The 22,550-nt window shown below is 39.7% G+C and overlaps 1 protein-coding gene across 2 annotated transcripts; it reads right to left on the bottom strand.

Annotated features, from left to right (window-relative positions):
- Positions 1-241: 241 nt before the first annotated feature.
- HCFC2 (host cell factor C2) lies at positions 242-21,663 on the bottom strand. Of its 2 annotated transcripts, XM_069859674.1 has the most exons (16): positions 21,481-21,663; positions 18,846-18,994; positions 18,291-18,451; positions 17,027-17,235; positions 16,434-16,518; positions 15,260-15,363; positions 14,496-14,684; positions 13,071-13,256; positions 12,554-12,657; positions 11,399-11,561; positions 10,204-10,401; positions 8,913-8,983; positions 7,254-7,391; positions 5,668-5,853; positions 4,280-4,565; positions 242-3,219 (listed from the first exon to the last, which is right to left on the bottom strand). In XM_069859674.1, the coding sequence occupies exons 1-16, from the start codon at positions 21,644-21,646 to the stop codon at positions 3,194-3,196; spliced, it is 2,421 nt and encodes an 806-aa protein (XP_069715775.1). In that variant the 5' UTR covers positions 21,647-21,663; the 3' UTR covers positions 242-3,193. The 2 variants fall into 2 exon arrangements, with proteins under 2 accessions (XP_069715775.1, XP_069715767.1); XM_069859666.1 differs by lacking the exon at positions 242-3,219 and having other exon boundaries at positions 3,522-4,565.
- Positions 21,664-22,550: the final 887 nt, after the last annotated feature.

The raw sequence follows: 22,550 nt of genomic DNA, 5'->3' as shown, positions 1-22,550 counted from the left end.
AAACCTCAACTAAGAAAAATCCCCATGAGGTAACCAAGAAGTTAACTTGGAAAATAATCTTTATGAAAGAGTACGAGTTACAATGCTTATCACTAACAACCCCCACCCCCTCACCCCTCCGAGACAAATATACTCACTCTCTTCTCTGTATCATCCCCCTTTCTAAAGAAGAGAAGAAATTTGAAGTTTGTACACACGCACCTTTGAAAAAACAGACACAGGCTTCAGTGTTTATAATGCATTCTGATAGGACAACCACTTTATTACAAAGAACAAACAATGCTTCGAAATAAGACTGATAACTTCAAATGTACAAAATGTCAGTTTCCTTGTAGAGGTCATTAAGTAACAGGCTGTAAGACTAAGTTCATGTCAAATTTGCTATCCTGAAATAGCCGATAACAACAGTTATACTTATTATATCTTCAGAGTTTATGGCATGATCATGTGCTCTACTCCAAACTACATTCAAAAGATATTGCTATAATTACTTTGAAAACACAAAGCGTAGGTTATTGTTCACTTCATTTCCACTTCCACAAGAACATTCTTAAGTTGAAGCTGTAGCGCTGTCTGCCCTAACTGGCACGACTGTCCTGTGCTTAACACAGGCACAATTTCCCCACGTTGTTTAGTAAACCTAGACACTTCTACAATATGGTTACTGTCATCTGATAGAGTTCAGCTTCCGTTATATGTCCTTTAGCGAGATATGAAATAAATGGATAACACAGATTCTCAAAGAGCCAGTGTCAACAGTCTTCCAAATGAATTGAAAAAAAATCGAAGAATCATTATTTGTCTGATATCTAGTTGACAGGCAAACAGGTGGGATTCAGACGTTATAAATACAGTTCTAAAAACAGACCACAGAGTGTATTTTACAGCGTTTACCACAATTTCATTGTAAAGTAAAACTGTGAGGAACCGAAGACTTGCATATGATCACTATTCAACATCACCCAGCTTGGACAAAGAAGAGAAAGTGACATCTCATGTCAAGTCAGCTGAAGAAAGCACACTTACAAGGAAATTATATTTTCATGGAAAACGCCACAGTTTTACCCTTTGGTAGGTTGTGACATACCCACTGAAAAAGAAATTGTGCAAAGCGTATGAAACCAAGTGCAAAAAACTCCACCCAGACATACCCAAGAGACTTTATTCTTAAATAACAACTCTACGATCACAGCTATCAACCAATAAAAATCAAAGCCACAAGTGTTTTCTCTACCTGCTTCTTTCACAGTACTAGTAAGAAAAAAACAAGTTCTATTCTTCTAGTTAACAGTTTGTCTGTATGGTATTTTAGTTATCAGACAGTATTGGTAGTGAGATCATACTTGATGAAACAGACCATTAAAACACAAATATTTTAAAGCCATTTGACTTCAGGAAAAGTCCTATACATTCATACTATATAAACACTGTTTAAAGTGAATCTGGGATATCTGTCATTGTCATAAACACAAGATTTTTCTCTGGAGTAAAACCACATGGATTACTCCTGTGCCACAATTAACACTATTATAGTGATTGATGGTCCCCAGCACTTTTTCATATGCTATTATAGCACGTGATGCGTTGCGATAATTAAGGCTGTATCAGTACTTCCACTACAACCCCGATTCTCAGGGTAGCTAAAACTTGGCTATTAAATCTGCTCTGGGATACTCGAGCTGTTAAACCTCTAGCGTTTTAGTGATACTTCTCCCACCAAACCAGGCACATCATTTATTTTAGTTTATATATTTACAAACCCTCTTAAGACAAATTTAACTGGCAGAGGCAAGAAATTCTACCTTGATGTACAGTCTTTTGGCATTCAGGGCAAAATTAAAGTGCAAAGTATAAACTTCATTGCACAGTAAATAATTTAGATTGTATTTTAAAATATATCTTATTTAGGTGCCTCAATCTATTCACCTAGTGACCTTGTTCAACTCAGCCATTTTCCTCTACACTTTGGTAAACATAGGTTTATATATAGATACATAAATAGCATTTAAAATGTTTACCTTTATTTCACTACTGTGAACAATTTTTTTTTCTTTTAGCATAGGAATGGATCAACCTATTCCTAGAAGTAATGCTTGTTGAATTTATCAGCTAGCTAGTTAATGTAAAAGGATGCATAGTAAAAGGGAGATACTGAACTTGACAGGGAAATACTGAACTTGATTGGAAGAATATACTGGTAAAGCAAACAAGCACTTTAGAAGATAAACTGGAATAAATCTGTTGGAAGTTGCCCTATAATATGTGCAAAATTGCTTACCGTGTATTCTAAACTTTGGTTAAAATTTTCAGATTGAAGCTTTACAGAAACATTATGGAAGCAACACAAGTGATTACAAACACAGGAGTGAGGTAAGTATTATTAGTGCAAAAAGCAAGCATATGCTAAAAGCAAAGCATATGGATTTAAAAAAAAACAAACAAAAAAAAAAAAAGAGAGAATGAATCTCATGGAAGTTTTAATACCAGACCAGAATGGTCTCTTGTAAACATTGGTATTTACAAGTTTAAGATTTGTACAACTACAAAAGGATAATTCTAAATATTAGTAGTGCATTTACAATGAATTTACGTTTTTTGTAATAAGAGAAATTACTAAGTTTATCTTCTTCCTTTTAAATCTTCGGGGGATATCTTTCAAGATTAAGATATTTGTTACAAATAGTAGAAAAATCATTTCTTTACAAAAAAAGTATATATTAAAATATTTATACATTTTAAGTTACTATATAATAACTGGAAATTCTTGCCTTGTACTCAGGCACCACAATGTGGTATAAGGAACTGGAATCAAACATAATTTGCTCATACACCAAATCTTAGGAATTATCTATGCAAGACCTGTAGCAATCATGGGGACTCTATCTCAAAAACTACTGCATGTGCCAATTCCTTATTTATTTTTAATTTGAAACCATGTATATCTTATGTTTCAACTATTGCTACCAAAAAGAGCTACTGGATAGAAGATCGTCCTTCACCCTGCCATCTTCAATTTAGTTTCTCTATGGTACTCACACCTGAGCAAGGCTGTGTAGCGCTGATGTTTCAAACATAAAAAAGGTTATATATTTTTTAAGATAAAAACAATGCAAAAATAAAATATTTGTAGCATTTACAAATAGTACAAGAGCTACATTGAACACTACATTCAAAACTTCAGATTATGTTGTTTCTACTTTGAGCTTGATGTTTTCAGATCTGCAAAAAGAAGGAGACACTGTTAAATGTTTCGTAATTTCACACTGTACAGTCAAACACTTTCAAACAACTACTTTTTAGAGTTCTAGGATATAGACCATGATCAAAAACCTTGCCAATTAAAGGGTTAAAATAGCAATACTAAAGATTCCAGAAGACAATTCCTTCACTGTTGCTCTCCACCTTAGGAAAAGGCATGTTAAAAGCAGCTGTGTATTCAGTTGGCTTTCAACCACACGCCATGGATCACAGCCCAGGTACCAGAGGTCTCCTACACTGATCGAACACTTCATTGCTCCCTGAGGGGTAGGCACGTTCGCCCTGCTCTGCCCTTCCTAACCTTCCTCCATGCTCACAGGAGCTCTTGAGCAAAGCCAGCTGCCAGCTAGCAGAAAGCTAAGCCAGAAAAGGAAAGGAGTAGGATGAGAGGAGAAGCCGGCAAAACTTGTCTTGAGCCCTTGGGACTGGCTTACTGATCAGTTCTGGCTCACCTTCTAAGACTAAAAACTAATCTTTATTTTCAGTGGATCCATTCCCATTCTCAACTCATCATGAACCTGCACAAATTCAAGCACAGAGACATGAACACAAAACCTCTTCTGGCTGTAATGCAGACTTATTTTTGCAATGCATAGATGTACCTATGTCACCTTATGAAAAATGTTTATAATACAGAGGGGGGAAAGGCTGGGAAAAAGCCCTGGTCACACCCATGCACATAATTAGATTACTTCTTACTAGAATGAAAGGTTTTTGAGCTGAAGTGAAGCCCAGAGAAATGAGAAGCTTACTGGACTTCTATTATTTGAGGAACTAGGTAAGGCTCAATAACCACCATTTCAGTACTTGCTTCTCTTTACTTGTGAGCAATTATAAAAAAAATTTTTCATCTTATGCCAAATTCAGCAACTAAATTTTCTTAACATTTTCAATAATGAACAAAACAACATTTCAAGAACTTCACAGGCACTGCTGGGAGAAGTGTTGGTTCTAGAGATGAGACACAATGCTCTGTTTTCTTCACTGCCCATTTAAACACTCTGCCTGACACCGACTTTACCTTGAAGCCACCGAACTTGTGTGGCTGGTCCATATCCTCTCTCATTCTTCGCAGAAATTCTGAATACGATAGCAGGTCGGGAAGTGTAATCAACATGAGCATTGGAAAGCTGGGCAGCAGTCACTATACACGACGTCTTAAGACCACAGTATATTCTCATAAACACAAGCTGACTTGGATTTTCCTGTAATTGTGGGGAACGGATTGCTAAATAGGCAGAATATTCTAAAATATTTCCAGAGGGTGAAGCAGGAGGCTCCCAGGAAAGATGAATACAATCTACACTCTGAAAAAAAAGGAGAAAACATGATAGTATGTAGGTAAGCACTGGATACTCTAATCACAGAATCAGGGAATGGGTTGGGTTGGAAGACACCTTAAAGCCCATCCAGTTCCAACCCCCCTGCTGTGGGCAGGGACACCTCCCACTGGCTGCCCAAGGCCCCATCCAATTTGGCCCCAAACACCTCCAGGGATGAGGCATCCACAGCTTCCCTGGGCAACCTATGCCAGTGCCTCACCACTCTCATCGTGAAAAATTTCTTCCCAATGTCTAACCTAAATCTTCCCCCTTCCAATTTAAAGCCATTGCCCCTCGTCCCATCACTAAGTGCCCTTGTGAACAGTCCCTCCCCAGCTTGCTTGTAGCCCCTTCAGGCACTAGAAGGTCACTGTAAGGTCTCCTTGGAGCCTCCTCTTCTCCAGGCTGAAAAACCCCAACTCCCTCAGCTTGTCCTCATATGGGAGGTGCTCCAGCCCTCTGATTATCTTCGTGGTTTTCTCTGGCCCCACTCCAACAAATCCCATGTCCTTATGTTGGGGATTTCAGAACTGGACACAGTACTCCAGGTGAGGTCTCATAAGAGCAGAGTAGAGGGGCTGGCTCCCTCAACCTGCTGACCACGTTTTTGATGCAGCCCAGGATACGATTGGCCTTTTGGGCTCTGAATGTGCATTTCTGGCTCATGTAAATTATATATAGATATATAAGATATAAAAATACAGAAAAAACCCTCTGAAGATAAAATTCTAACTTAACATCACTCTTTGGAGGCAAGGATGTGTCTTTTGACTCTTTTTTTAAAAAAAAGCAAGGTAAAAATCTATAGATTCAACTATGCAGAAAGAGAAAACCATGGGGAAACTATCAGATGATTTGAGTAGGATGTGTTTCTGGTAACTTGATCATTAAGTCTTAAAATAACTCTTTACAGAAATTTTCTTCAAGAATATTACATTAGCAGAATTAGCCAAGCAAGCATTTGACACTATTTGATATCACAATTTTAACATGGAAAAATATCCAACAGAAGACCAACAACCCATCTGAGATTAGGCTTGTGACTAGAATTTTATATATCAAAACTAGAATTATTTATATTTCTCACCTTGGTGATTTTGACTGTTGAAGGAGCTCCAGGAAAACCTGGAATGCAAGTTTTGAATTCACTGATTTTACTGAAAGGCCCAACACCACAGCCATTAATTGCAGCAACTCTGAACCTGTACACAGTGCCTGGAAAGAGATCCTGTTTCTTAAGTAATCTGTAGTCTGGTACATTCGCACTTCCCATCTGAAAATAAAGCAACAATTGAGTTAATTTTTAAAATATTCTAAACACAATTAGTTTTAGAAAATACAAAGTGGTTAGTGACAAACTGAGATTAATAAATTTAATTGAAAACAAAAATGTATCTAATACTTTTGTACTTAAATCAGTATTTACAAAAAGGCTCAAGTGAGGCACTAGCTCATCTCAAAACAATGTATCTAAGATGCAATATGAGGCTACATCTCAAACCAAAAAACCCTCCCATTTTTCAGTCACTTAAATTAAACTGCACTTCTTAGCTATTTTTACTCAGGAAAGTAGCAAAGTAGCATTTCCAGCTGTATAGATTATGACTGAATTAGCATACTCTTCTGTCCTAGAAAGAGTTGGCCAAGTTGGATGGGGCTTTGAGCTGCCTGGTCTGGTGGTAGGTGCCCCTGCCCCTGGTAAAGGGGGTTGGAACCGGATGATCTTTAAGGTCTCTTTCAGCCCAAACTATTCTGTGATTCTATGAAAAATATTTTTCTTTCAAAACCAGTTGTTCCTATAGGTGCAATTTGATGCAAAGGTAACCAAAATATTTTTAAAGAAAGACAGTGTAAGTTAGTAACAAATAGGTTTCTAAAACATTCTGTGCTACTGTATTCCCATGTTTAAGATGATTATTGATGCATCCTTTAAACTTCCAATGGAAGTATTTTCCTTCTGAATAACACATAAGAAATCACAATCAATATAAACACTGAAAATTGTACTACATTCTTTAGAACCAGTATGTGCAATATCTATAGTGAAGTGCTTTCAAAGAAAGTGTTCTGTTCTTTTGCTTCTCTCTCAAGAAAACACATACTCATTCCAGTTCACTAGGACATCATTAATTTTCATTTTCACCATCAAAACTGCAGCATTTTTGCAAGTTTCACACCTACAACATTTTCAGATATAAATTTACACATGCAACAACTTTACGTTAGAGAAATCTAATACAAAACCCAGTACAGCTCCATATCTTGTCTTTTCAACAGCCTAGCCTTTGTTTTACTAGTATCTTTAACAATTTGTAAGCAGATTCTGGAAACAGAGAAGAAACTTTGATCAAAACATTTCGGTTTTTAAGAATTTTCACTGGTTTGAAAGTTCACCAAGTTTAAAATTCTTTCCTAAGGCTAGAAATAAAAATATACAAAGAATTAGCAATAGCAAAATAAGATGTTCCATTTTATCATACAAAACAGAAGAGAATTAATCTGTTTTAGGAGAGCAAAATACGTAAGAAACCACTGGTCACAAAATACAAAACTCCTATAAGCACCAGACCCTGCTACAGTATCAGAAAATCCCACATTTCGTTGTCAACCACATGATCAACAGATTCCAAACTACGTATGTGTGAGTTATGTCAGAGAAGGATTAGCAACTACCTTGTTAGAGAAGTTTAGTGTTTCCTCAGGCAGCAAGTAGAACTGGCTCACCACAGCACTGTTGTTCTTAAAAATTCCAACATCGTACCACTGCCGGTCTCTTGTTCTCACTGGTGCCATCTGCCTTTGTGGAGTTTTCTAGTATGCGAAGAACACATTATGTAGACTACTTAACACAATGTAAAAAAAAAAGTTAAGACTCTAGTGTATGTAAGAGAGAATCTCCTGTTATACCAGTGTTACTTTCTTATACTTCAAATGAATATGCATGTGTTATTAAAATACTGTTCAAAACCAGCTGGTTCTTAGACATCGATTCACCGTCCAACATTTTTAAGAAACCAAACAGTTGGGATGTCACTTCTGACACTCTGTTTTAAACAGGGAGGGGAAGAAGTTTAAAGCTGTAGCACCTTTGTTTTGTAGGTAGCTCTAGCAGCATGTAGTTGTGAGTTAACTTCACTTGGAGATCAAGAAGTTCCACAACACAGTCCAATATCAGTAGCTCTACGTGGGATTCAGCTATCCCTCAGCCCCAAACATACTCTCTTTCAGGCGAGGTGAGGGTTGGTTTCTCCTCCCTGGTAGCTAGTGGCAGGACAAGGGGAAATGGCCTCAAGATACATTAGGGGAGATTTAGGTTGAATATTAGGAGGAACTTCTTTACTGAAAGGGTTATCAGGCATTGGAAAGGGCTGCCCAGGGAGGTGGCCGAGTCACCATTGCTGAAGGTGGTGTTTAAAAGACGAGCAGATGTTGTACCTGGGGACATGGTCTAGCGGCAGACTTAGCAGAACTCAATCAATGGTTGGACTTGACGATCTTAAAGTTCTTTTCCAACCAAAACCATTCTAACTTGCTTGCAGCTGAGAACAGGGTCTCTACTGTGGCATGGGGTGATGGGGCGGAGGGCACGGGAACTGTTTCTGACTGACCCACAAAGACAAACCGTCTTTCTTGCTTGTCTCCAGGCACCAAGGAGGGTGCTTGCACAGTCAGTGTGCCCAGCACACATGGGCCATGATCCTATGCAAAAAGGGCAGGAATGTCAACTACTCTTGGCAAAAGCACCCCAACCCTTTATTAGCTGCTGCTTCTTCCCATCCTTTGCTCCTCTCTATTTGTGGCAACACTGGCACCTTGGTTTTGTGTATTAACTTGTAAGCAGGTGAAATAGGAAGCATTTACTTTTTCAGGTAGTATTTACAGCTTGCATAGCCAGTCCCCATCTCTTCTAGGGAAAAACATCAAGATGTCAGTTTAGTTATGTTTCAAACCTATAGATCAGCAGCTAACGCTAGTCTGATCTAATACATACTTAATTTTAAATTCAGTTGTGCATACAGAAACACATTTTACATTTGCACATCATGCAGCAGAAAGACTGTTCCACTGTGCCAGTCAATAAAAATGACTCAACAGCTGAAGTACAGACTTGGATCTCCTCCCAGCTACACAACTGCTACTTAGACTCAAATCAAACCCACGCAATGTGATTAGTTTTACAACAAAAATGTTTACCCCAGTGTTATTCATTGCAAGCCCCAAATATACATTGCTCTTCTTTCAGAGAGATAATGAAAGGAAAACAGTAAAGCCCTTACAACTAATTAACAGAACAATAAATACAGCCATTAGATTATACTTTTTCAGACTTACAGAAGAGTGTGAATCATTTGTCTGTCCGGTACTGACCCTTGTTGAAGGCGTGATATAAGCAGTTTCAGCAGCTAGAAACAAAAAGTTATATTTTAAAAGCTTAATTGATATGAAAAGTTTAACACAAAGTCCACAGACTATGAAAGTTGACCTCAATTGCCATTTACAAGTATCTGTTGCAAAACTACATCTTGGACTTCTTTTGCATGCAGTACTATTTACAATACCAACAACTAATTTTGGCTTGCACCATATTTACAGAACAATTGCAAGAGCCCGGTGTTGCACTCTGCTACAGATAATACAAACAGAAGGCAGGACCCAGAAAATCCTAAGAAATGACTGAGTTATGAAAGTGATATGAAATATTTGTGAACAAATAATCTAAATACCACCTTGAGGCACATACTAAAAACACTGTATGAATTGTCTAAGCATGGAATCTTAATTTGCATGCATTGTTTCTAACATTAATTCAGCCAGAATTCTGAACATGAGAAGTAAATCTTTAAACAATGCTAGCAAAAAGGAAAATAATAATTATTAGATTTAAAATTGAATCTTAGGAAAAAAGAAAGATAAGTTAAAGCACATAAGCAACGCAACAGAATATTAGTATTCTATATTTGTGTTCGTGTTTTGCTTTTAAAATATAATATTTTTCGGTAAAAATTACACTACTCACATAGTTTCAATAAGAGAATAAAGTTCTTCAATTAACACTCTAAACAATAGCAAGTACAGCATGCTGACACTCACGAAAAAACTTCAAAAATCTACCAATATGATTTGTTTCTGCATTGCTGCTTATTTTCACATCTCTCAAACAGACTGTGAAGAGGCCACTACATTTGACTAGCTGTGAGCTAGCCACTTGAACTGGCCATGTTTGTTACTGAGGCCAACTGTTTAAAATCAAAACCATCTAAGGTTGCTATTTGTAGCCATTTGGTGACTAAATAAAATGACAATCACTTTATGTGCAAATGTGCTATGGGCACCAAAACTGGCTGCCACTGCTATTTAGAAAATGGGCTTCTGCATAAATGAAGATTCAAAGGACTTTCCACTTACAAGAAACAAAGTGGTTTTACAAATGAATAAAAGGAACATCCTGATTTCAAAAGATGTTTAAATCAGCAGAGATCATCCAGGCTGCCTAAGGTCCTCAACGCCCAAAGCCCTATCTCAGTCCCAGGTAGCAGTCAAGATGGGAATCCCACCACGCTAGAACTCTGATGGCCTTAGATATATATGGCTCAAAATACAGTACGTGAAACGCATTTCAAACCTTCAGATTTTGAATTGAATGTTGTTAGTGAAGTTTCATCTTTAACAACTGCCCCATTTGTACTTGATGATTCAGTTTTAACAGCCTGCTGGGTTACCATAGTTTGTGCGCTGGAGGTACTGGATACAGAAGCATCAGGATTTACAGTTCGTTTGTCCAAGTCATGCAATTCACCTACATTTGTTGAAGTCTGAGGACCTTAAAAAAAGAAAATATTAACTAGAATTCAATATTGATAACACCTAACAAACCTCAACTTGATCTAATGGTTTTAGTTTCATACAAAACCAGAGTTTAGCTCAGATTTGGGCTAGAATAGGTCAAATTATATTAATTGCTAGTACTTTCTTTAGATATATAACTTAATGAGAGTCTGTCTGCAGAGTCATAAATATGCAAACAGTTAAAGTAAAATGGTAATTTCATTTAAGCTTGCTATTCTATAGCTATTTGGTTACAACAGGTTTAATTTGCAAAAAAAAAATCTAATATAAAGTATCTACATAGATCAGTGTCACAAATGTGTAACAACCAACTTTAACCACTGCTGAAGTCTGTTTCTCACTTAGCACCAAGATCCAAAATTTCCACACAATGCTTAAATTACACCGTGAAGAAAATGAAAAGTCAACAACTACATGAAAGTCAAATATAAGCAGGTCAGATAATTGAGCCTGGATTCACCCCACTGAACTTAAGGCACCTTCAGTGAAACATTTAAATCAGTGCCTACTCACCTTCTATTTCCTCTACAGTGAGAGAGAAATGCACTGCTTTCTACATTGCCTAAAAGTTCACATCAGCTAATAGCTTTTCACTATTATCTGACAGCATTAGTATCAAAGAGAGCCTGGAGTTACTATCAGCTTAATGTTGTAAAATCGATCTGGTCCTGCCAGTCTGTTCTTTGATGTTAAGAAGGGCTATTTATGCTTAAAGAGACAAATTTTCCACCATAATGAGTACACTGAGAATTTCACTTCACTTGCAACCATTCAAACAACTTAAGGTTTCATTTTCCCTTGTATCTTATAAAATTATGTACAGTAATAACTAGCAGAAGTTACTTGTTCTTAAACTACAAAGACCTCTCAAATAATTTTAAATTGTAAGATGGAAATAAAATTCATCTTGTAAATGCAAAATAAAGTTAACTCCCCATTTTTAATTAATTTTTGTTCTATAGTCATCTTACTTGAAGTACAAACAGGCAAAAGAGAAGGGGCATTTGATTCTTTGAATCCTGTAGCATCGGCATGGTTTTTCACAGTCTCCTGCGTAATCTTGTTTTCAGGTGCTGTGACCTTGTCTTTTCCTTCTACTTTTAATAACGAGCTGGATGAAAGGGAAACTTGGACCTAACCAAAACAATAGATTTGTTAATGTTTAACTGCAAAGTTCAGAAATTTCAGTTGCAAACATGAAATTAGAATACTTGCTTGACAACAAACAAAAGCCCTCCAGCAAACTCCTCTAGCATTTTAATTTAAAGCAAGAAAGCAACCTCACAATCCACTTTATCTTAGCCATTATACACCAAAGTTGCCTTGGAAATGTCCCTGGCACACACTAAATTTTATCTGAGAGTAAGCTCACATTCTTACATTATTACATTGAAGTTCATTGATGCATACATTTAGTCTACTGGTGGGACTTGAGGGGATGGGGAAAAAAAATGACAATCACCGAGGCTTTCAACCTTTGCTGTCCTGGCACATACTGAAGAGATTTCTGCTGTTTGTAAAATTCACAGTACTTCTATAAGTGTTTTCTACAAGAATGCATTATGGATCCCATAAAGACCTGAGGCTTTACACAATTAAAAAAAAAACAAACCACCTCTAAATGCCTAAAACTGTCATCCTTTAGCCAGTTTTCCCCTCTCTTTCTTTTAAATCAGCAAATCAGTGGAACATGTGAAACTGCACAACCAGAACAATGATTAGTTTTAAACTGTAGTAGGAACCTACAACTAAGCAGACTAGTACAAAACCACTAACAAAGAATAAATGTGCCTTATCCTTTTTGCCTCCCACATTAATTTCACCATCATTTTGAGGACTGTATCAAGCTCCCAGTTAGCATGCTGGAAGCGAATACAGTTGCAGTTCCCCTTCTGCATTACCAGGAATAAGACTTAAGAGACTGCCTGTCAATCATACAAGTAAGAAGGATGTAAGAAAACAGACAGAACTACTTCAGCAGCTGCCTTTGTTTGTTTGTTTGCTTTTTGGGTTTTTTCTAAGGCCTAAAAAGTACGCAGGGACTTTTAAAACCAAGATCGCGTTTTAGCAGTTCTCTCACTTCCCATACTAATTTGGCACTCAGGTATTTTTCAATTTACACTTACGTTATTAGGAATGACATTATTTGTTTGGCTGGGATGATCCACCTTCATTTCTGGATAAGGGACGCTAGGCAATGACTGTGGACTTTGATGTAGAGAAGAGCCACCTTTCAGGTAAACGAAAGCAAATTTAAATCAGTTATGTAAAACTTAATATTGAGTTGGTTGGAATCTATCCCAGTAAGCAAGAGGGAGACCTGAAGCTGCCTGAAGGAAGACTTAGTCATGAAGATTGGAATGGCTAAACAGTTAGGAAGCAGTGAGGAACAGATTTTATCTATCTTTCTCAAATTGTGCCCAGCACTGTACAAATATCTAAATATCTGCAAATTCAGATAGCTGGCCAAAACTGACAGAGACAAGTTAAATCTGAGTTTTCCACAACTATGATGCACACATTTTGGGAACAACGAAAGAAATAGGGTCTCTGATGATAAAAAAACAAGGTCATATTAACTACTTAAGCAATCTCCTACTCTAAATTTGCACAAAGATCAGCATAATGTGACCTGACTACTACCTTGGGAACTCAGCATTGATGTCTCAGGAAGTGCAGTAACAGGTACTCCAGCTGCTGATGGCACTGGAGAGTCAGCGTGTAACTGAAGAAGATATCCTTCAACTGTAGGTACTTCATCCCATTTTACTTGAAAAGAGTTGGTTGTAGCTCTGATCAGCTGTACCTGTGATGGTGCTGGCGGTTTCTCTACAAGAAACCAACAAAACACAGATAGTATGTTTGGAATTGTCTTCCTTTACTAGTTTAAGAAATATCTACATAATGCAAGCAAAATCAATAGCTCCTTTTTCACTTATGTGCAATAAATGCCAGATTTGACAAGAAACAGTTGTCAAAGGTAGCAAGTTAAATCAGAGAATTATGAAGTGTCATTCTAGAGTGTTCAAAAATGCTGACATTTTGATACTTTCTTTGGTTTTTAATGGCCCTTCTGCTGACAGTAAGTCTTTGGATTGTATATACGTCACTATAAGAATTAAAAGGACAAGAGATCCTCTTCCTTCCCTAAAAGGCTGCACACAGCTCTTTGGCTCCTAAAGGTTTACATATTTCAGGAAAGGAGTCACATAAGATTGTGCTTCCTTATGCTTGTCCTCTGTAGCTCAAGTGAGTCTTCTCTCTAACTTCTTCTGCAAAGGCTGAAGCCTAGGCATGATTCAATGCCAATGACCTGCCCCTCTCCTGCCTTGATGCCTGACTAGGCTGCACTTTCAAGCACATCCCTCTCCGGCTACTCTTTCTCATCTTCAGATCTTCCTAATGTGGGGAGAAGAAAATAAGAAAACACTATCTCCTAAATGGTTCATGATCTTCAGTTACCATTCTCATGCTTCTGCTTAAGCAGGCAACAGCTCCCTCCCAAAAGTACTATTCTAGTTTTCTCTCCCACAACACCCTCTCAGTGTCCTGATATCAAGCCAGTTACTAATGAGTGATTATGCCCAGAATTCACTTCAGCCCCAGGAATAATTTGGTCATTTCTCAGATTCAACAGTTCTTTTCACAGTCCAAGAGATGAGGAAGCAGCAGCAGCAATGATCCCAAGAGAAGGACAGGTTTGGGGAAAAAAGAGTAAGTAGCAGCAGAAAAGATCACTAAGAGGAGAGACCAGGAACCCTGAGTTTAGGTAGAAGATCCTTTAGCACCTTGCACCTACTGACTAGGGCATGCAATGCAGAATCTAGCCACAAAGCTCTCTTTCAGAGGCTTTAAACAAGCCTTCCTAATTTTTTTTCAGTTTAAGTTATAGCTGTAGCCTTCAAACAGTCAACAGTGAAGTGCTATTTATTTAAATAAGCTTTAAAATTTAATTAAACTTTGAGTTTGCTACAGCTTTAGATGTTCTGATCAGCAATGCTGCCAGCTTCCCATATGTTAATAAAATATGGAACATAGTGAAAGTCTCTTATTTTTTTTCTGACTCACCAGTATCAAGGTACCAAAGATCTTTGCAGCAAACTTGATTGTTCCAAGCTTTTCTGTAACCATCTCTACCACTCCAGATATACAGACGAGTGCCAACCGCTACAGCACAGTGTCCTGCTCTTGGCCCTGGTAACAAGTTACTTTTGTCCTCCTGGCCATCTGAGATCAGACCTATCCATTCTGTGGTATCTAGTAAATGAAACTTGAAAAACTTAGTTTCTACATGTTTTCCAAATAAGCAATACATATGTTAATACACTTAACTGCTCAGAGAAAATTAAAGTAAATCACCTCTGTTTTTACAGACAATTGCATTTCAGTTTGCAGTATTACAAAGAGAAGGTCATCGTTCAATTAGTTTGTAAGTCATGATCACTTTGTACAGGATGAATTTTCTGAGCTCTGGTTGTCTCAAGCAAACATAAGATCAGAAGTTGAGGGCTCAGGGATATAGTACTATTGTATTTAGAGAACACTCATTTCGGGATCTGTTTCTCATGTTCTACAAACGATGAAGAAGGAGTACCTATATCACTTAGCATTAAAGTTGTATGAACGAAGACCTGCTGACTGTTCAAATAAACATAATAATAATTTTAAAAAATCACTTCTTAAAAATGCAGTAAACTAGCATCTTCTTTAGTCAGCTAAGATTACAACTGTGTACCCCAAAACCTCTCTCAGGGCCTTCAAAATGTTTATTCTACACTGTTAAGAAAGTATTAATTCAAAATGCCCACTCCCAGAAAGGCAGAAACACTGACCCAAATTAAGATAAGAAAATGAGCCGGTACATTTCCATTCACCATCATGAGCAGAAATTTCACCTCCTGCTGACTGTGGAACCCATCCACCAAAAACATACATTCTGAAACACAGGAGAAGAGGGAAAAGGGAAAAAGAAAAGAAAAGGCAATTAACATCCAGATCTGCTGCATGTGCTCTCTCAAACTAGGACAAAACAGGAAATTTCCAGTGCTTTACAGTTCTGGTTTACAGCAGATTTTATTTCTGTCTACTCTCCACACTGTTGCGGACATCTACCTTTGGAAATTTTACAGTAAGCTAACTGAATAAAAAATCCAACTGAACAAAACCCCTCTACACTCCCCAAACAACTTCCCAGAAACAGAAGTCAATACTGTGTCTTTTTACAAACCACCAAACTGCTAAAACTCTCCAGAAATCACACATTTACACGGAATTTCTACAACCCTTTACTGCAGACCACTCGATAAACCATTCTAAAATTAGAAAAACAGTATCTGAGTCAGATATAAAAATATAAAAAGATAATACAGCCTACAAACTAATAACATTTTATGCATGTAATGGAAAGGTAAGCTCTTGGATCATAAGATACAAAACTCTCACACCTCCCCTTCCCCCTCACCTTTCTCCTCATGCCAGCTTCTAAGCTAACATAAAATGGACTGAAATCCATGTTTAAAAGTCCATTTTATCAATGCTATGTCCCAAAGCAAACCACGCTCACAAGAAGCAAAGTAATGAAGAACAGACTACAGGAAAACTGACCCACAAAAGTCTGGAATGGTTTTGCCTAGAACTAGTTCCACTCTTTCGGAAGCTTCTTTGCATAGCTCATTCACTCTGTCACAGACACAGAGGCGCTCAAGTTGGCTCCCAACAGAGACAGCTTAGGTCCAGCTGAGACCACCCCAGAATGCACAAAGGTGCATTAAGAAGCCTGGAAAGCTGCTTGTGGGTTGGGCAGATTGTCCTGCTGGATGGAAACAAGTGACAGTTTGAAACCCTCAAATTTTCAATCATACTTCCTAATTTCCACTGAGGCAGGATCAAAGAAGCAGAAAAGTAGTCTACAGGAGTGATGGTTTATACTGAGCAGTAGTGGATAAGCATCATCATTCTCCTACTAGGTGTACCTTTCTAGAGTTGAGCTTTTAACAACAGACATACTTGTTTCCTATTACACTGGCCGTATGGAGACTACGAGGAAGTGGTACTGTCCCTTTAGTTTCAGGTCTTGACCAGGTCATGGTTTCTAAAAGAAAGAGAATAAAAAATAAAAACCCTTAAAACCAACTTAGTGTGTATTTCACTACTTAGATTTTAGGAGGGAACATACCTCGAACACACAACAAAGCAAAATTTCACCTTTTTAAAGATGGCCACTCTAAGAAAGTAGCACAATTACAAGCATGTAAAGCTTCTTTTAAAATTCCCAGGAAATACTGACAAACTAATTCTTTATCAGTTTATTGAAAAGATATATTATGGTTACATTATAGTTATTAAACTCAGTTATCACAGTGATAACTTTAAACTTTAAAGTACTCCCAGGAAACAATCTCACAGTGTAACCAAAATCAGTGAGGAAAATATATGCTAACCATGCCGTATCGACTGAATCCCAAAAATTACAAAGGTCAGCACCATGGTGTAAGTCCCAGCAATATCTGCACATCATGCCATTAATCATTATATAGCACATTTTTATCTCTTAGCCAGTAAAAGCCCCTGCAGCGAGTTCTACAGGCAAATCAACTCACCTATGTCAAGTTCCCAGAGATCATTAAGCCGACAGCCACACATGCCTCCAAAAATATACATCTTTGGACTTCCCAAGTCTTTTCTGCAGTATACAATGGCTGTGTGAGATTCTCGCGGAGATGGCAAGGTCCCTTTGGTCACAGGAATGCTCCAGCCGACAACGCCAGAACCGTGTTGCAGTTCCAGTTCATAGAAATCATTTAAATATCTAGGGAATTATTGACAAAGTATAAAAAATGTGCTCATAAGCAAGATCACAAATGAGCTTTATACCATTACCACTTCCAAATATTACAAACTCCAGTCTTGGGAGAGCGCAGAATTTTAAAAATCTCAAAACATTTCATGTAATTGTGAACAGTACCAAAATAAATGTATTTAAAAACAAGAAAAAAATAACTATTATAACTTGTTGCCTCTAAGGAAACCTGCTTTCATATCATACTTGATACACTGTATTACATGAAAGAAGCATTCAAAACTGATAAACAACATTTTCAGCAGAAATTACTACATATGGACAAACCTGGAATAAACAGCCAAGTTGTGAGAAATACAAAATAACATGGAACATTAGAGATGAATTTCTGCAACTCTAAGGCAACAAAGGTGAAAAGAAGCTCTTTCTTTATCAATGTCATCAGGCTAGCTAACAGACAATTAGCCATTTGTTGCTGAATCCATTGGCAAGTTATTTTTAGATTACAGCCTTTGAATCTTGGCATTCATACCAGATACCTTGTATCTACTGAGCTTAAAATTACTGGTTTACAGCTCAGTGGATATAACTGCTCCGAACTGCAGGTGAACGGGGATATAAAACTTCAGTAGTGCTATAGCACTTTTTGCCAATAATAAAGGCAACTTCAGCTGTTACTTCAAAAAAAAAAAAAATCCAGATTAATTCGTAACTGTTTTCTACAGCATTATAGAGAAAAATTCCATTGTGAATTCCCTGATGACTCATGAGACTTTGCTGATTTAAGTAATGCTAACAAACAAGCCATTCTTAAAAACATCACACAAAATAATAAGAAAAATACCAATGTCTACTCAGGTTTCCCTCCAAAAGTGCCAGAGCTGCCAGTCAGTGTTACGAATAGATCAGCAGAAGAAACATTTAAGCTTATTAGCATGAAACCCCTCCCCTTGCACAAACAATCCAAATATGAATACTTAGCACACTGGACAGCATCCCTAGAACATTGTTGCACCTGAGAATTGTATTTTTAAAGACACTGAATTCAAACCAACCCAGCATACCTGGGAACATTATTATTTGAATCCTCGCTTTCATTTGCCAGGCCACCAAATAAATAGCACTTGTTACCATATAAAGAGAAGCTGTGGCCAAGTCGAGGACAAGGTGGGGATCCACTGGAAGGAGCTTGAGGTTTTACTTTTTTCCAGAGCCATCGGCTTGCCTTAAAGACAAGAAATATACATTCAGAAATATCTTCATTTATAGTAACTCACAGCCAACAGAATTCAGGTAATATTAACACTTGTTTGTTTTCTGAATTATTTTTAAGAGAATGCTGGGCTTTTCTAAGGATATACATTAAAAGGGACATGTCAGAGCTAATTTTCATAAAGCAGTTAAATATTTTATAGTTTATCTAGACTAGATGGAAATCACTTTTTCAAAGTTATTTAGATTTTCTCCATCTTCAGAATCCATTTAAAGAGTTTATTCTTTCTGGAGCAAAGCGAAGCTCATCTAACCTTCCTCTGCAGCTCGTAATAAAAAACGTGTTTGTTCATGAAAAGATAAATAAAGAAGTCCTCAGTATCGAAACATCTTCATACATTTCCTACCTGTAATTCATATAAATCATTACTGTATCTTCCATACTCAACCATTCCTCCAAAAACTAGTATTCTGGTACCATCACAAACAAATCCATGCGCTGCGCAGCCTGGAGGAATATCTCCCCTTACAGCAGGAAGGAACCACTGATTTGTTGCTATAGGTAGGGGAGAAAAAAAAAAAGAAAGTGTTTTAATGGAATTAAAACCTTTTTTAAAAAAAGCAAAGCCAACACCTCTATCAAATCAATGTTATTCAATACATGAATGAGCATGAGGTCACTGTAACTAAACCAGTTACCAAGGGTCACACAGCAATTTAATAGACTTGCCAAAAAAAGACTAATAAGGAACATAACTGCAGCTCCACACAAGAGATAACTATGCTAACTCAGAGGGAGCTAGCCCTAGAAATAGAATTATTAGAGCTAAAGCAGCATGGCAGCGCTCCTGGACCTAATAGCCCTAGTAAAAAACTAATTACACTGTTCTGGGACCAATGTCAATACCTACAGAGCACTGCACTGATAAATGGGAGAGGAGAGGCACAGCGGCAAGAAAGAACAACTGAGACTGCCTGATTCAGTAGCAGCATATTAGCATTTTAAACTGTTCTGTAATGAAAGAATTAAAGGAAATTGCTTCCTTTTTTTCTAAGCCTTTTTTCCTGAGGAGAAAAGTGTGAAACTAGAAGCTTCCAGTGAACGTTGCTGCAGGGGATGAAGATAACCTCGCTGTACGTCAGCTCCTCCGAAGTCATCACACTCATAGCAAGAGCAATGGATGACATCCCAAACTCAGGCAGCCCATGTCCCAGACCCACAGCTCAGTCCCCAGGGAAAGAAAAAAGGTCAGTTTGAGCCAAACATACATCTAGGAACTGGAACAAATGAGACATCATCCTTATTGACACTGCTGTGAAGGGGCACACACTTTCAGCACTAAAAGGGCAGAAAAGTAAAAAAGCAATACTAAAACTCGCTCAAAAGGCACCCATCAGGACCTCTGTTGACAGAGAGCACAACTGCACCATCTAAAAGCTTTCTTTAGATTAGTTGTCGAACCACAAAGGTTAATTCTCTCCTCCTTGCCCCAAAACCAAACTATGACTGAGTACCTTCTATCTTTAAACCACCATGGAAAAATCTGTCTGGAAGAACTCTTAACAGTAAGCCAATCTCTTAATTAATTAAGCCATTCCTCTTAATAAATTACCTCCAAGACGTGTTTGTGCTCCCAGAGCTTATCTCAAAAAAAATTCAAAGCCTAGTTAGCACGCTCTCACTTTCACACTTTTGGTATGTTACACAAGCAGCAAACACCAGCTACCCGAGAAGCACAGATCAGTGAACTAACTTGCCCACCTCAGCATCTTTACACAAAAGTTTTCCAGCCTCACAGAGTATCCCATACAGCAACTATTTAAGCATCTACTCTTTCACGAATAAACTTGGTTCTCGGCAGCTTCCTGTTTGGAAAAGCTCCCACTGCCAACACATTCACTTTTCTACCCAGCATCTCTATTTCAGCACTTTAAGCTCTCAGGAGCTACCACCAGAGGGAAGAAAGGGGATGTGGACAGCGGAGGCGGGAGCTAACCCAGTCTCCAGTCGTTCCGCTGAGACCCGCTGGGGCAGAGACTCTGCACCCCAGGACCAAGAGGCTGGCAAAGCAAAACAACTGCGACGCACATAAAGATCCTTCAAAGATCCTTCTCCCCAGAGAGGAGCGTTAACCCCACAACATTAGCCAGGACACAGCACTGCCCCGGGAAGACCCCTCACCCAAGCGTACCCCGCTCCCCATTTTGGACCCAGGCAGCTTTTGTAGCCAGGGGACAGCCTGCCGGCCGCCTCAAAAGGCTCAACCAAACCCTCGCCAGGAGTCCTGGTGGAGACACTGGCACAGGTTGCCCAAGAAAGTTGTGGCTCCCCATTCCTACAGGTGTTCAAGGCCAGGTTGGATGGGGCCTTGGGCAGCCTGATCCAGTAGGAGGCGTCCCTGCCCATGGCAGAGAGGTTGGAACTGGATGATCTTTAAGGTCTCTTGCAACCCAAAGCATTCCAATACTCTATGAAACACATCTAAGAAATTACTTTTCTGCCGTAGTTGTCACTGGGCTAGCTACAACGAGGGACTAGGTCTATGCTTTACCCCCAGTTTGGGGATAGCTACGTATTGATCAGTGTTCTCTCTTATGGCATCCTTAGAAGTGTTGAAAGCCAGACTGGATGAGGCTTTGAGCAGCATGGTCTGGTAGAAAATATCCCTGCCCACAGCGAGGGTGCTGGAACTAAGCGCTTTAAGGTCCCTTCCAACCCAAACTATCCTGTGATTTTCTTCAGCTCCACTAGTCCCCAAACACCCCTGTCACTCTCCCAGTATCTTTTCTAAAGCATCTGAAAGAGCTTTTGCGGCTACATTCCTGCATCGCGTGCCACAGTCAGTAGATGTAAGGACCCTTTACCTTAACAGGAGGCTCGAGACATGGAAGGGTGCTGCCCCCTCGCTGGGACTGGACCGGTGCCTTCGCCAGACGTGACAGCGCCGCTGCTGCCACCTCCCTCTTCACCTCCCTCACCGCCTCTCCCCCCCATCCCCCCCCCCATCCTCACAGCCCTCAGCGCGGCCCCGCCCCGCGCACCCGTGTTGTAGACGTGCAGCTCATCGGCGATGCCTTCGTTGCCGCCCCCGAAGATAATGACCAGCTCTCGGATGGCGACCGCCCGGTGCCCGTGGCGGGAACGCGGCACCGGCCCCGTGGAGGAAGACACCCGCCTCCAGTTCAGCCCAGCGGCGGCCGCCGCCATCTTACCCGCCGCTCCCACAATGCGCCGCGCGGCCGCCGGGGAGGGGTGGGGGGGGGGTGGAGGGGGGTGAGTGTCACGTGACGGCGGCGCTACTCGTCCCTGACGGAGGTGATCGCTGCGGGGCGGCGCGGGTCACGTGACAGCGCTTCGCCTCGCCGTTCCCGCCCTGAGCGCGGGTGAGGGGGCGGGTCACGTGACAGCGCTTCGCCTCGCTCACCCCACCCCCCCCCCCATCGGCGAGGGGTGCGAAGTTCGTGGTCTCCGCCATCACAGTAGCCCCACCGCCCCCGGGTTGCTCCCCCTGCTCCCTCCCTCGGTAAAGGGCTCCCAGGAGAGCCCTGCCTGCTGGGCCGGGCAGAGCGGAGGCTTGGAGGCCGCTGTCTCCACGCGCTCCCCCGATACCAAAGTAGTTGCTATTAGAAAAAATTGAATATTTAGATTTAAGCTGAAGTAGGGTTAAATTCCACCAAATCACTGTATTTTTTTGAAGGTTAGGCGGGATGTCCCTCTTGTGAGAGTTGATTGATAAGTTTTGCTGCAGGTGGTTTGTATTGGAGGAAGAAATTGTAGAATCGTAGAATCACCCGCTTGGAAAAGACCCACCGGATCATCGAGTCCAGCCATTCCTATCAAACACTAACCCATGCCCCTCAGCACCTCGTCCACCCGTGCCTTAAACACCTCCAGGGAAGGTGACTCAACCACCTCCCTGGGCAGCCTGTGCCAGTGCCCAATGACACTTCTTGTGAAAAATGTTTTCCTAATGTTCAGCCTAAACCTCCCCTGGCGGAGCTTGAGGCCATTCCCTCTTGTCCTGTCCCCTGTCACTTGGGAGAAGAGGCCAGCTCCCTCCTCTCCACAACCTCCTTTCAGGTAGTTGTAGAGAGCAATGAGGTCTCCCCTC

Source organism: Phaenicophaeus curvirostris, chromosome 1 (genome assembly GCF_032191515.1).
Source record: "Phaenicophaeus curvirostris isolate KB17595 chromosome 1, BPBGC_Pcur_1.0, whole genome shotgun sequence".
Classification (NCBI taxonomy): Eukaryota; Metazoa; Chordata; class Aves; order Cuculiformes; family Cuculidae; genus Phaenicophaeus; species Phaenicophaeus curvirostris.
This window is presented reverse-complemented; position numbering and strand designations above follow the sequence as displayed.

Coding starts and splice junctions, on each gene's coding strand:
- HCFC2 (XM_069859666.1), bottom strand. CDS start 21,646: ATGGCGGCGGCCGCCGCTGGGCTGAACTGGAGGCGGGTGTCTTCCTCC. Junction 14,685..15,259: donor ATTTTCTTATCTTAATTTGG/GTCAGTGTTTCT, acceptor TTCATTTACTAG/ATACCACAGAATGGATAGGT. Junction 12,658..13,070: donor ATCAATGCTGAGTTCCCAAG/GTAGTAGTCAGG, acceptor TTTACCTGAAAG/GTGGCTCTTCTCTACATCAA.